The sequence below is a fragment of the Mobula hypostoma genome, chromosome 2 (genome assembly GCF_963921235.1).
Source record: "Mobula hypostoma chromosome 2, sMobHyp1.1, whole genome shotgun sequence".
NCBI lineage: Eukaryota > Metazoa > Chordata > Chondrichthyes > Myliobatiformes > Myliobatidae > Mobula > Mobula hypostoma.
Genome location: NC_086098.1, coordinates 73,940,835 through 73,955,483, shown reverse-complemented (window position 1 = coordinate 73,955,483; position 14,649 = coordinate 73,940,835). Strand labels below are relative to the sequence as shown.

The 14,649-nt window shown below is 43.7% G+C and overlaps 1 protein-coding gene across 9 annotated transcripts in view; it reads right to left on the bottom strand.

Moving 5' to 3' along the window:
• Window positions 1-14,649, bottom strand: part of arhgef10 (Rho guanine nucleotide exchange factor (GEF) 10) — a 235,908-nt gene that overhangs the window by 103,267 nt on the left and 117,992 nt on the right. For all 9 annotated transcript variants that reach the window (XM_063038799.1, XM_063038823.1, XM_063038819.1 and 6 more), the window contains 4 exons: window positions 13,413-13,521; window positions 8,707-8,819; window positions 5,538-5,615; window positions 1,780-1,959 (listed from right to left, as the gene is read on the bottom strand). In XM_063038799.1, the coding sequence (XP_062894869.1) occupies window positions 1,780-1,959; window positions 5,538-5,615; window positions 8,707-8,819; window positions 13,413-13,521 (480 nt within the window). The remainder of the gene's footprint in view (window positions 1-1,779; window positions 1,960-5,537; window positions 5,616-8,706; window positions 8,820-13,412; window positions 13,522-14,649) is intronic.

Here is a 14,649-nt window from a genome sequence, read left to right as displayed (position 1 = left end):
CTAAGTTTACCAAAATGGACTTGAAGTTGAAAGATTTAAGTTTCAAGCACAACCCATATTTTCATTTTTAAATTACTTCAAATGGAATGAAGTTTGGATGAAATGTTGCAGAAATCTGGATAAGCAGACACTCAGTATCGTGAACATTCCATTAAACCAACCCACATTTTGCTGATTAGGCAGACCTTCAGTTGCTTTTCACGGATGGTTGAACGACAGATCAAAGGGCCATAAATCTGAATGATACCACAAATGCACTTCAGTGCCAATAACATCACCTGTAGGGTTCTGAGCATTTTGACCTATTTCTCTGAAATAAAGGGTTTGGACACATCAATTAGACAAGTAAGAGTTTAAGAACAAAACGATGCTCATTCCTGAACATTACTGATCAGATCATCTGGATTCTCAGGGACATTTTGAGGGGCCATACCCTCTTCTCGGTGCTGCCATCAGGCAGAGGTACAGAAGCCTGAAGACCCACACCTCAAGATTCTTCTTCCCTAATGCCATCAGGTTCTTGAACCAGCCTGAAAAACCTTAACCCTACCTTGGACTATATTTCCATTAACTTGTACTAATGTTGTGCTAAGTTTTATTTCATCATGTAAGTTATGTATCACTTTTGTTAATTTATGTATTTTATAAAGCTAATTTTTGTGGCATTCATACCCATGGCAAAAGACTCAAACCTGAACTTGAGGTTCATTGCCATGGTGAAACTCTGTCAGTGAAAGAATAATTGATCAAACACTGAAGTTTAATGGTCATTGCTAAAAGTAATTTTGAAATGCGCAGATTTATTTTATTTGAAAGTTGTGTAGAACCTTTTCTCTGTTGGATTAGCAGATCTCCCAAAAAAATCTTCACCAAGATTTTTATTTCCAAACATATGTTATAATGTCCAACCTTTCTCTCTGGTAGCCCTCTGTATACCTGCTTATCCCCAACAGCAGGGTTTCCACATTCACCCCTCCCCTCCCAGTTCCTCCTTTTTTGTCTGTCTCCATCTATTGTGTCTCCCTACTCCATCCCTCCCCTTTCCCTACTTGCCTCGATCTTCCAACTCAAACACCCATCCCCCTTAAATCTACCCCCCCCCCACAATATAGTCCAACAAATATCTCTGGCCACTGTCTCACACCTCTTCTTCTCCCCTCTGAGCCCATCTCCCTTCTCCACTCTAAGTTCTGATGCAACATTTCGACCAGAAGCATCGCCAATTCCTTTCTTCACCGCCCCCCCCCCCCACAGATGCTGCTCGACTGACGAAGGGTCTCGGCCCAAAACGTCGACTGTACCTCTTCCTAGAGATGCTGGCTGGCCTGCTGCATTCACCAGCAACTTTGATGTGTGTTGTTTGCTGCTCCACTTGCCGGGTTCCTCCCATTAGTCCATTAATTGTGTTCCTCATCACTGTTTCGATCCATTTCTATGTAACGAAGTATGGCAGTATCTCATTTCAATTTGTCTCCCTACCATTTTGTCACAACATATGGTTTTTGAACTATAACCTTGTCAATGCTGAGATGGCTCCCTACCATAGTCATTTCCTGTTTTATCCACCCTTGTCCTCTCTGTAAAGTAAAAAGCCCTTCTTTGTCTCACTTTACTAGCTATGCTGAGGAGTCCTGGATCTGAACCTGTAGTTCTTTCTCTCCCCACTGACCTGTCACCACCATACGCTGCTTTTGAGCTGAACACATTTCCTGAACAAATCCCCCCTGCATCATTGCCTTTCTTTTGACAACTACCTTGGATTTTCTTTTGTGAACTTACTGAGGCAACAAAGACATCTCCAATCATCTCAACCGAGTCCCACTCGGTCACCCGACTGGCTAGGGCGATCTGGAACAAGGAATGGCACTGAAGAATCTCCTTGATTCGGTAAAATACCATTTTGAGTTTCCGTTCGCTGAGTAGTTTTGGATCCATTTCTGAAAGAGGTTTCATGTATTGCTGTGGAGAGAAAAAGGCTAAACAACATCAAACCATGAGCATGTCCTGAAAACTACTCCAAACTAAGCTACTTAGTTCCAGAACTCAGTACAGCCCTCTGCACTGGCTACAGAAACTTAACAATCAAATTAGAGTCATAGAACACTACAGCACAGAAACAGGCTCTTTGGCCCATCTAGTCCATGCCAAACTATTATTCTACCTATATTCACCACCTCTGCTGGCTGCTTGTTCCACAATCTAACCACCCTCTGAATGAAGACGTTCCTCTTAAACATTTTACCTTTCACTCTTAACCCATGACCTCTAGTTTCACCCAAACTCAGTGGGAAAAGACTGCCTGCATTTACCCCTCATACTTTTGTATACTGTACCTCTTTCAAATCTCCTGTCATTGCCCTACGCTCCAGGGAATAAATTCCGAACCTGTTCAACCTTTCCCTATAACTCAGGTCCTCAAGTCCTGGCAATATCCTTGTAAGTTTTCTCTCTACCTTATTAACATTTTTCCTGCAGGTAGGCGAGCAAAGCTGCACACAATGCTTCAAATTAAACCTCGTCAATGTCCTGTACAGCTTCAACATAACATTGCTAAAGCCTCTATATCCCTCAGCACCCAGAATGGCTGTGAGGGGAAGCACAGACAATGCTCCATGTTCTGCAGAGTGTGTGGACTGCAGCTTTCCCCACCATCCAGAACATCTACAAGACATTATGCCTCAGGAAGGCGACATCCATCACCAGGGACCCCCACCATCCAGCTCATGCCCTCTTCTTGATGCTGCCAGGATCCTGAAAACCCACACCTCAAGGTTCAGCAACAGCTTCTTCCCCACCATCAGCAGCCCAACACCACCTTGAAGTACATACCTTTTCTCTCTCAGTTTTGCACTGGTGTTGTAATGTTTATTTGACACATCTATGTTACGTATAATTTAGGTTTGTCTTGCCTGCAATGTACTATGCTGCTGTTGCAAAGAGCTAATTTCTATGGCATTTATAACCTGGGAAAGTGTGACTATAAACTTGAACTCAAAGTAACTCCCATTTTTATAAATAACTGTGTTTGTTATTTCCAGGTATTTTAAGAATGTAACAAAGTTCCAATGGTGACCTTCACTAATTCCCTCACACTACTGATGACAAACAAGAGAAAATCTGCAGATGCTGGAAATCCGAGCAAACACACACAAAATGCAGGAGCAGCTCAGCAGGCCAGGCAGCATCTAGGAAAAGAGTACAGTTGACATTTTGGGCCGAAACCCTTCGGCAGGACTGGAGAAAAAATGCTAGGGAATTGTTTTAAAAGGTGGGGGGAGGGGAGAGAGAAACAGAAGGTGACGGGTGAAACCTGGAGGGGGAGGGGTGAAGTACAGAGCTGGGAAGTTGATTGGTGAAAGAGACAGAAAGCCATGGAAGAAAGAAAAGAGGGGAGGAGCACCAGAGGGAGGCGATGGGTGGGCAAGAAGGTGAGAGAGGAAACAGGAAATGGTGAAGGAGGGGGGAATGGTGGGAATTACCTGAAGTTTGAGAAATCGATGTTCATGCCATCAGTTTGGAAGCTACCGAAACGGAATATAAGGTGTTGTTCCTCCAACCTAAATGTGGTCTTATCGCGACAGTGGAGGAGGTCATGGATAGACATATCAGAATGGGAATGGGAAGAGTAATTAAAATGAGTGGCCACTGAGAGATCTCATTTTTTCTAGCAGATGGAGCGTAGTTGCTCAGTTAAGTGGTCTCCCAATCTAAATTGGGTCTCAGCAATATACAGGAGGCTATATCTGGAGCACTGAACACAGTATATAACCCCAACAGACTCACAGGTGAAGTGCTGCCTCACCTGGAAGGACTGTTTAGGGTCCTGAATGGTAGTGAGGGAGGGGGTGTAGGGGCAGGTGTAGCACTTGTTCCACTTGCAAGGATAAGTGTAGGGAGGAACATCAGTGGGGATGGATAAATGGACAAGGGAATTGCATAGGGAGCGATCCCTGTGAAATGCAGAAAGTGGGGAGGGGGTGGAGCAAAAGATGTGCTTGGTGTTGGGATCCCATTGGAGGGGCAGATGTTTTAGAGAATTAATGTGCTGGACACAGAGGTTGGTGGGGCGGTAGGTGATGACAAGAGGAATCCAATCCCTGATAGGGTGGTGGGAAGATGGGGCAAGAGCAGAATGCATGAAATGGAAGAGATGTGGTTGAGGGCAGCATTGATGGTGGAGGAAGGGAAGCCACTTTCTTTGGAAAAGGAGGACATCTTCGTTCTAGAATGAAAAGCCTCATCCTGAGAACAGATGCGGTGGAGACGGAGGAATTGTGAGAAGAGGTTGGCGTTTTTAAGAAGCCACAGGATGGGACGAGGTATAGTCCAGGTCGCTGTGAGAATCCGTGGGTTTATAACAGACATCAGTGGATAGGCTGTCTCCAGAGATAGAGACAATGAGATTGAGAAAGGGGAAGGAAGTGTCGGAAATGAATGAGCAAGGCTGATAACATGAACTTTGCAAGCTGATACAAACACTCAAATATCTTCGTGACTTAAAAAAAATAAAGGGACATTGGGAACAATTTGGAAGTACAAAGATTCCCTTGGCATTTAAAGGCTTTGTAAATGAGTTAGGCTGTACAATCTCACAGTTCATATGAAGTCTTCAATGAGTTTCCTTGTTCTAATTATTCCCAGGTTTGATAAACCTCTACAGATGCACAGCTGGTTTAGACTCTTTCGGCTTAGGGTTCTCTCTAAAAACAATCTGTGATGAGCTACACTGACTTAATTAATGCACACTAAGACAAACAATACAGTGTTTTCCTAAATAAAAAGCACATTGTCAACCTCTGTAGTCAGAAATGCTGTCTAACTATCTTAACTAGTTGCATTGTGGCCAGGTATGGAAACACCAGTGCCCAGAAATGGAAAAGACTACAGAAAGTGGTGGAAACAGCCCAATCCACCACAAGAAAGGCCTTTCACACCATTGAGTACGCTAATATGGAGCCCTGCCAGAAGAAAGCAGCATCGACCATCCACAACCCCTACCATCCAGGCTATGACCTCTTCCCTCTATTACCATTGGACAGGAGGTACAGGAGCCTTGGGTCCCAACACTAGCAAGTTCAGGAACAGTTATTGTCCTACATTGATCAGGCTCCTGAACCAGCATGGATAACTTCACTCACAGCTCTGAACTGATTCCAGAACCTATAGGCTCATTCTACAACTCATGTTCCCAATATTATTTGTTTTTTTCATTTCTATATTTTGTCTTCTTTTGCACATTGGTTGTTTGTCAGTCTTTGTTTATCTAGTTTTTCATAAATTCTATTGTATTTCTTTATTTTCATGCAGGCATATATAGGAAAATGAATTTCAAGGCAGTATACGGTAACATACTTTGATAAGAAATTTACTTTGACTTTCATTTTGCTGAAGTCTATTGTTAAAATATAACCTTGATTGGTTGAAATGCTTGAGGTTTAACACAGCTTTCTTTTGTGTAAAAATTCCTGCTGGTTAAATGGATCCAAAAGCCAGTTGGGAATGTGAACGAGAGGGGAGATCTTTCCAACTTCACCTACCTCTAGAATTCGCTTCAATGCATCCACATAATTCTTCTCACTCTCTACAATGGATCCAAGAATATATCTCCGGATCACCTGCTCAAGAACAAATTCCACATTTAAATTTGAATATATTAAAATGCTATTTAAACTCTTAACTCATTCTGAAGTGGAATAAGAATTGTAAATTTTGTAGGATAGCATCCAGGCCATGCTCTCTTCATGCTACGACCATTGTGAAGGAGATATCAGAAGCCTTATGTCCCATGCCCCCAGGTTCAGGTACAGTTATTACCCTTCAACCACCACAATCCTGAACCAATGTGGATAACTTCACTCACTTCAACACTGAACTGATCATTCAACACAACCTCTGGACTTACTTTCAAGGACTCTACAACTCTTGTTCTCGGATTGATTGACTTATTGATTATTACTTGTTTCTTTTTGTATTTGCACAGCCTTTGTGCATCGTTTTTCATTGATTCTATTGTACTTCTTTATTCTACTGTGAATGCCCACAAGAAAATGAATCACAGGGTAATATTTGGTGACAAATCCATAGTTTGATAATAAATTTACACTGAACTTTGATTAATTTCCATAACAATCACACGGTCTTTAAAGCTTAGGTTAAACCCATAAGGAATTACGTCCCAGGGAATTTAGTGCCTGCCTCTCCTGTATATAAAATGGTCCTCTGTTCTGGGGGCTTCAGTTTATAGAAAAGATGGTACGTTGGTGCTGAGAAGTATGCTGATATTTATGGGCTAGGATAAAGTTACAACTTACTTTCACAAAATGTGGGAGGAACTCAGCAAGTCAGGCAGCATCTATGGAGGGGAATAATCTATTGAGGGTGATTTTTTCTGCCCCCTCTCCTTGTCCATTCTGGTTCATCATTCTCACTCCTTCTCTTCACTTGCTCATCACCGCCCTCTGGTCCCCCTGCCCCTCTCTCCCATGGTCCAATCTCCTCTCTTTTCCAATTCCTTCTCCTTCAGCCTTTCTCCACCTATCACCTCCCAGCTTCTCACCTCATCCTTGTATTCACAAATACTTATTAACCATATAACAATTACAGCACAGAAACAGGCCATCTCGGCCCTTCTAGTCCGTGCCAAACTCTTACCCTATCCTAGTTCACCGACCTGCTCTCAGCCCATAACCTTCCATTCCTTTCCTGTCCATATATCTATCCAATTTCACTTTAAACGACAACATAGAACCTGCCTCAACCACTTCTGCTGGAAGCTCATTCCACACAGCTACCACTCGCTGATTAAAGAAGATCCCCCTCATGTTACCCCTAAACTTTTGTCCTCTAACTCTCAATCCACGTCCTCTTGTTTGAATCTTCCCCACTCTCAATGGAAAAAGTCTAACCACGTCAACTCTATCAATCCCCCTCATAATTTTAAACACCTCTATCAAGTTCCCTGTCAACCTTCTACGCTTCAAAGAATAAAGACCTAACTTGTTCAACCTTTCTCTGTAACTTAGGAGATGAAACCCAGGCAACATTTTAGTAAACCTCCTCTGTACTCTCTGAATTTTATTGACATCTTTCCTATAATTCGGTGACCAGAACTGTACACAATACTCCAGATTTGGCCTTACCAATGCCTTATACAAATTCAACATTACGTCCCAACTCCTATACGCAATGCTCTTATTAATAAAGGCCAGCAAACCAAAAGCTTTCTTCACCACCCTATCCACATGAGATTCCATCTTCAGGGAACTATGCACCATTATTCCTAGATCCCTCTGTTCTACAGCATTCTTTAATGCCCTACTATTCACCATGTATGTCCTATTTTGATTAGTTCTACTAAAATGTGGCACCTCACATTTTTCAGCATTAAACTCCATCTGCCATCTTTCAGCCCACTCTTCTAACTGGCCTAAATCTCTCTGCAAGTTTTGAAAACCTACCTCATCATCCACAACACCACCTATCTTAGTATCATCTGCATACTTACTAATCTAATTTACCACCCCATCATCCAGATCATTAATATATATTACAAACAACATTGGACCCAGTACAGATCCCTAAGGCACACCGTTACACACCGTACTCCAATCTGACACACAGTTATCCACCACTACTCTCTGGCATCTCCCATCTAGCCACTGCTGAATCCAGTTTACTACTTCCATATTAACGCCTAACGATTGAACCTTCCTAACTAACCTTCCGTGTGGAACCTTGTCAAAGGCCTTACTGAAGTCCATATAGACAACATCCACCGCTTTACCCTCATCAACTTTCTTAGTAACCTCATCAAAAAATTCAATAAGATTTGTCAAACATGACCTTCCACGCACAAATCCATGTTGACTGTTCCTAATCAGACCCTGGCTATCCAGAAAATTATATATCCCATCTCTAAGAATACTTTCCATCAATTTACCCACCACTGACGTCAAACTCACAGGCCGATAATTGCCAGGTTTACTCTTAGAACCCTTTTTAAACAATGGAACCACATGAGCAATACACCAATCCTTTAGCACCATCCCCGTTTCTAATGACATTTGAAATATTTCTGTCAGAGCCCCTGCTACTTCTACACTAACTTCCCTCAAGGTCCTAGAGAATATCGTGTCCGGACCCGGAGACTTATCCACTTTTATATTCCTTAAAAATGCCAGTACTTCCTCTTCTTTAATTGTCATACTTTTCATAACTACCCTTCTTGTTTCCTTTACCTTATACAATTCAATATGCTTCTCCTTAGTGAATACCGAAGAAAAGAAATTGTTCAAAATCTCCCCCATCTCTTTTGGCTCCGCACATAGTCGTCCACTCTGATTCTCCAATGGACCAATTTTATCCCTCACTATCCTTTTGCCACTAACATAACTGTAGAAACCGTTTGGATTTATTTTCACCTTACTTGCCAAAGCAGCCTTGTATCTTCCTTTAGCTTTTCTAATTTCTTTCCCAAGATTCTTTCTACATTCTTTATATTCCTCCAGTACCTCATTAACTCCAAGCTGCCTGTATTTATTGAAGATCCCTCTCTTTTTCTGAACCAAGTTTCTAATATCTCTTGAAAACCATGGCTCTCTCAAACTTCTAACCTTTCCTTTCAACCTAACAGGAATATTAAAGCCCATCTGCTTTTGACATGTCAATATTCAGGGTGGAAACTCGTTCGAGAGTCTAGAACTGTACCTGCTGTTGAGTCAGTCCTTCTGGCATCGGTGTCATTTCCGGCTCTGGGTGCCTGCAGTCCACATCAATAAAGAGGTTCTGCTCCTCATCACATAGGCACCCCGACCGCTGATCTGGAAGAAACACGCAGCATATAAAGCTGAGGAGGTTTCCAGCATCTCAACACAGTGAACGTTGGCGAGGCCAGTAAACTGTCAATAGTGCTGACCCCTTCTCAGGTTCTAAACCGCTCCTGGACCATGAGCAAAATGGAATTCCCTCACAGTGGGTCCAAAACAGTTTTAAACAAGTTCTGCTACAAAGCAATTAACTCCTTTTCAAAACTGACTCCTTCCCCCATTTTGTCTCAGCATTTCTAGATGTCAGATTAATTCTGTGGACCTGTTACTTGTTTATTTGACATTAATTTTGCAGTCTAAACCAGAACCCAACCAGAAAAGTTGGAAGCACCCAGCAAGGCAGGTGGCGCGACTTTTTATTCCTGCCTGACCTGCTGAGTTCCTCCAGCATCTTGTGTGTGCTGCTCCAGATTTCTAGCGCCTGCTGAATCTCATGTGCCCCAGCAGGAAAGTGCTCTGTTTCTCGATGCTGAGTGTGAATGGTGAGAATCTGCAGCCCAGACACAATCTGCATCATGCGAATGGTACTCTGTTCCTGGAACATGCCTCACCTTTCATCTGTGATGAGCTGCAATTTCTTGCATGGACTTTAACATCTCCATTGCCTGCAAAGGCCATTCTCCGGTCCATCATAGTCACCACATTAAGCAGTGCTTCTAATTTTGGCCATTTTAGCAAGCCGAGAGAGGAATATTCTATTAGGAAAAGGCAGCTGCTTTAGACTCTTGGCTTAGGGTTCTCTATAAAAACAATCTGTGATGAGCTACACTGACTTAATTAATACACACTGAGACAAACAATACAGTGTTTTCCTAAATAAAAAGCATATTGTCAACCTCTGTAGTCAGAAATGCTGTCCAAGGATGCCCCCATAGGTGTCCAGCCCTCACGTACAAGCAAGTCACATTAGCCAGCTTGAATTGTGTGGTTATTCGTTACCTGGGGGCTGTCTAACTCCAAGATCACCAGGGACACCATGCTGATGAAGTACAGGAAGACAGAGAGCATGAATGGACACAGACTTTTCCCCAGGGATGGAAATCAAGAATTACAGGGCACAGGTTTAAGGTGAGAGAGGAGAAATTTAAGATACCTAAGGGGAAACATTTTTACACACAGAGGATGTTGTGTATATGGAATGAGCTGCCAGAGAAAGCAGCTGAGGCAGGTAGGTACATTAACAACATTTCAAAGGCATTTGGACAGATACTGCACATGGATTTAGGCAAATGGGACCAGCTCAGATGGGCTTCTTTGTCAGTATGGTATTTGGGCCAAAGCGCCTATTCTGTGCAGTATGACTCCACAGTACAGATTCTTCTGTGGAGCTGAACACTGACCTATGTCACTGCCTATGTTCCTGTCACTGATCAACAGCTGACAATGTTTCCCCAGTAATGCTCCCCAGCTCTTCCTCCGCTACACTGATGGCTGCATTGGTGCTGCTTCACACATCCATGCTGGGCTCATCAATTTCATCAACTTTGCCCTTAAATTCACCTTGGTCCATTTCTCACACTTCCTCCCTTTTCTCAATCTTTCAGTCTTCATCTCGGGAGACAAAATGTCAATTGACATCTTTTATAAAGTTACCAATTCCCGCAGTTATCTTGATTAAATCTCTTCCCACCCTGTCTCCTGTAAAAATGCAATTTCCTTTTCACAGTTCTTTTGTTTCCACTGCACCTGTTCCCAGGATATGGCTTTCCTTTCCAGGACATCAGAGATATCCTCCTTCTTCAAAGACTGGGATTTCCCTTCCTCCACCATAGATGTTAACTTCATCTGCGATTCCTCCTTTTCCCGAACATCCACAATCACCCCATCTTCCTGCCACCTTACCAGTGATAGAGTTCCTCTTGACCTTACCTCCACATCCAACAAATCACCCTCTGCTATTTCCACCATCTCCAAAGGGAACCTACCACCAAATGGATATTACCTCACCCCCCACCCCCTATGCTTTCTGCAGGGATTGCTCCCTCAATGAATCCCTTGTCCATACATCCTTCCGCACTACCCTCCCTTCTGGCACCTATCCCTGCAAGTGGCCAAAGTGCTACACTCGCCCATTCACCTCTTCCCTCACCTCCATTCAGGGCCCCAAACACTTCACCTGCAAATTTGTTCGGGTTGCCTATTGTGTCTGGTGCTCCCGATGCGATCTCCTCTGTGTTGGTAAGATCAGTCGTAAATTGGGAGACCACTTTATTGAGCGCCTCCACTCCATTTGTCAAAATCAGAACTTCCCAGTGGGCAAATATTTTAATTCCGATTCCCTTTCCTGTTCTGACATGTTAGCCCATGGCCTCCTCTTGTGCCACAATGAGGCCACCTTCAGGGTGAAGGAGCAGCACCTTATACTCTATCTGGGTAGCCTCCAACCTGATGGCATGAATATCGGTATCTCCTTCTGGTAAAAATGTTTTCCCTCCCCCTCCCTTTTTCTATTCCCCACTCTGTCCTCTCACCTGCCTATCACCTCCTCCTCCTTCCCTTTCTCCTATGGTCGACTCTCCTCTCCTATCAGATTCCTTCCTCTCCAGCCCTTCATCTTTCATATCCACCTAGCTTCACCTATCATCTTCAAGCCATCCTTCTTCACCTCCCTCCACCTTTTTATTCTGACATCTACCCCTTTCCTTTCCAGCCCCTAGGAAGTGTTTCAGCTCAAAACCTCAAATGTTTATTCATTTCCATAGATTCTGAGTTCCTCCAGCATTTTGCATGTGCTGCAATGTTTCTTTAATTCTTTTAGTATTTTCTTATCTATTCCATTCTTTTTTCCCCCAGAGTTCCTTAAATGTCCCTAATGTACTTGCCCCCACCACCAAACTCGGCAGGGTGCTCCATGTACCCACCATTTTCTGTGTAAAAAAAAATTACCTCTGACATCCCCCAATCACCTTGAAATTAAGCACCTAACATTAGCTATTTCTGTCGTGGGAGAAAGGTTGCTATGTTACCGTGCTGCCTTCGCATTCCCTGGTCTGATCTTGCTACCCTCCTTGAATAAATATTGTGCTATCTAACTCTGATTTGTTGAAAGCCAATCAACATTGACACTTTAGTGTGTGCTGACGAAGTCTTGGTCTGTTGGAAGTTTTCTGTGTCAGGGCAGGTGCTAAAATAAGCCACAACTCACAATACTATCTCAGGGATCCTTCAGAGTATCCTGGCTGGTATTTCGCCCTCATTCAACATAGTTAGGACAGGTGACACAGTTGTATACCATAAGACCATAAGACATTGGAACACTGGAGCAGAATTAGGCCATTCGGCCCATTGAGTCTACTCTGTCATTCCATCAAGGCTCTCTCAACCCAATTCTGCTGCCTTTTCCTCATTGCCTTTGAAACCCTTACTAATCAAGAGACTATCAACGTCTGTTTTAAATATATCCGATGACTTGGCCTCCATAGCCACTTGTAGCAATGAAGTCCACAGCTTCACCACCATCTGGCTAAAGAAATCCTTCCTCATCTCTGATCTAAAGGTATACAGTTGTATTCTGAGGCTGTGCCCTCTGGTTCTAGACTCCCCCACTACAGGTAATATCCTCTCTACATCTACCCTATCTAGGCCTTATAATATTTGGCAGGTTTCAATAAGATTCTTCTAAACTCCAGCACGTACAGGCCCAGAGCCATCAAATGCTCCTCATATATTAACCCTTTCATTTCTAGAATCATTCTCCTGAACCACCCCTGGACTCTCTCCAATGCCAGCACACCCTTTCTTAGATACGGAGCCCACAACTGCTCACTGTACTCCAAGTGTGGTCTGTTCAATGCCTTATAAAGCCTCAGCATTACATCCTTGCTTTTATATTCTAGTCCTCTTGAAATCAAAGCTAACATACCATTTGCCTTCCTTACCACTGACTCAACCTTATTATTGAGTGCTGCCTCCTGCTAAGTGATCCTGGCCTTTCCAACATGGCAACAGTTAGCAGGAAAACAATTCCTTGGATAAAAAGCATCTGTAAAAATCTGACACCAGGAAAGGCACGAAGGAAGCGCAACCCTGCTCTCAGGGAATTGATTTGTTGTAGGTCTCTCTAACAATAACAGGCAGTGAGTGAGCAGGGAGTGTGGAGGGGGACAGAAGTCAGGAAGGTGACAGATGCAGTCAGCAACCAGTGTGAAGACGGGAAGCTGGGAGTTGCTGGGCTGAAGATCAGCACAGGCTTTGCATGGACATCAAAATAATGCCAATGGAGGGATTGGGAATAAAATCAGAAAATGTGGTGAAAGGGGACCTGTGGTATCAGATTGTTGAGAAGTCACTGAGCAGGACCATTCACACGGTTTTTCTCTCTGCAGATGCTGCCTGATCTACGGAGTATTCCCTGCATCGTCCTGGTTAAAATTCCTCACTGTTTGGACAGGGATGGAGGGGATGGAGATGGAACTTTCATCAAGAAATGAGTACCTTCTATCCACTCAGAAACCTTGTGACATGCTAGATTTGTTTTGTTATTTCCACGGCCAGATCAGTCCCGCCTCTGCCGATGCTGTCAAAGATTACCACCACTAAATGCCAGTGGCACTTCACTCTGTGATGTCCACAGATCCACCCACTCACCTTGGTACCTGTGCCGGATAAATGAGCGGCCTCTCTTCAGCACGGCAGCTTTCGTCTTCTCAATTCCATCTTTGGTACCCTCCTTTGCTGCTTTCATCAGCTGCTGCATCTGTAAGTGACCACAGTGCCTAGTTCAACACGCATTGCAGTAGGTTTAGATGCATTACAACAATGAAAGCTATCCCTTCAGCATCACGGAATGCAAGTTCATCAGTAGCAGCCTCCAAGGATGGTACTTCACCTGCGTGTCTGTAGTGAGCTGGCAGGTCCTAGCCCGGGCAATTACAATTTCCCCCTAGAACTGTGACCAGCCATCCGTGTTTGCAGATTGCACTAACATGCCTGGAGTCATAGAACACTACAGCTCAGAAACAGGCCCTTTGGCCCATCTAACTCATGTCAAATTGGTATTCTGGTGAGTCTCATCAACCTGGATCTGGACCATATACCCCTCCCATTCATGTACTTATCCAAATTTTTCTTAAATGTCCGCATCAAATCCACATCTACCATTTCTGCAGGCAGTTCATTCCACACTCACACCACCATTTGAGTGAAGAAGTTCCCTCTCATATTCTCCTTAATTATTACACCTTTCACACTTAAACTATGACCTCTAGTTCAAGTCTCACCCAACCTTAGTGGAACAAGGCTGTTTGCATTCATCCTATCTATATCCCTCATTATTTTGTATACCACAATCAAATCTCTTCTCATACCTTCAGGTATGTGTGGAGCCTCACCGTCTACCAACACTGCTTACTCCGAGGCAGAGCCTTCATCCACTGACGTCACCCCCACTCCCACCCACCCCGTGACTGGCTGCTGACTTAGCAGTGGTTCCCTGGTGTGATCCATGCAGAAAAGTGGAATCTATTTTGACTGGCTGCATCATGGCTTGGTATGGGAGCTTCAGCGCACAGGAATGCAAGAGGCTACAGAGAGTGGCGGACTCAGCCAACTCCATCACCGGTCCACTTTTCCCCACTGTTGTGATGTCTCAGGGAGGTGAGATCCATTATCAGGGACCCCCAATGTCTGGGCCATGCGGCCTTCTCGATGCTGCCATCAGGCAGAGGTACAGGAGCCTGGAGATCAACAGCTTAAGGTTCAATAAGGGTTTCCTAAACTGACCAAGCAAATCCTGACACTAACTCAAACAATATTCCCCTCAAATTGTTCTGATTTTTTTTTTATTTACTGTGCTGTTGGATATAATTTATGTGATTTAGACCGT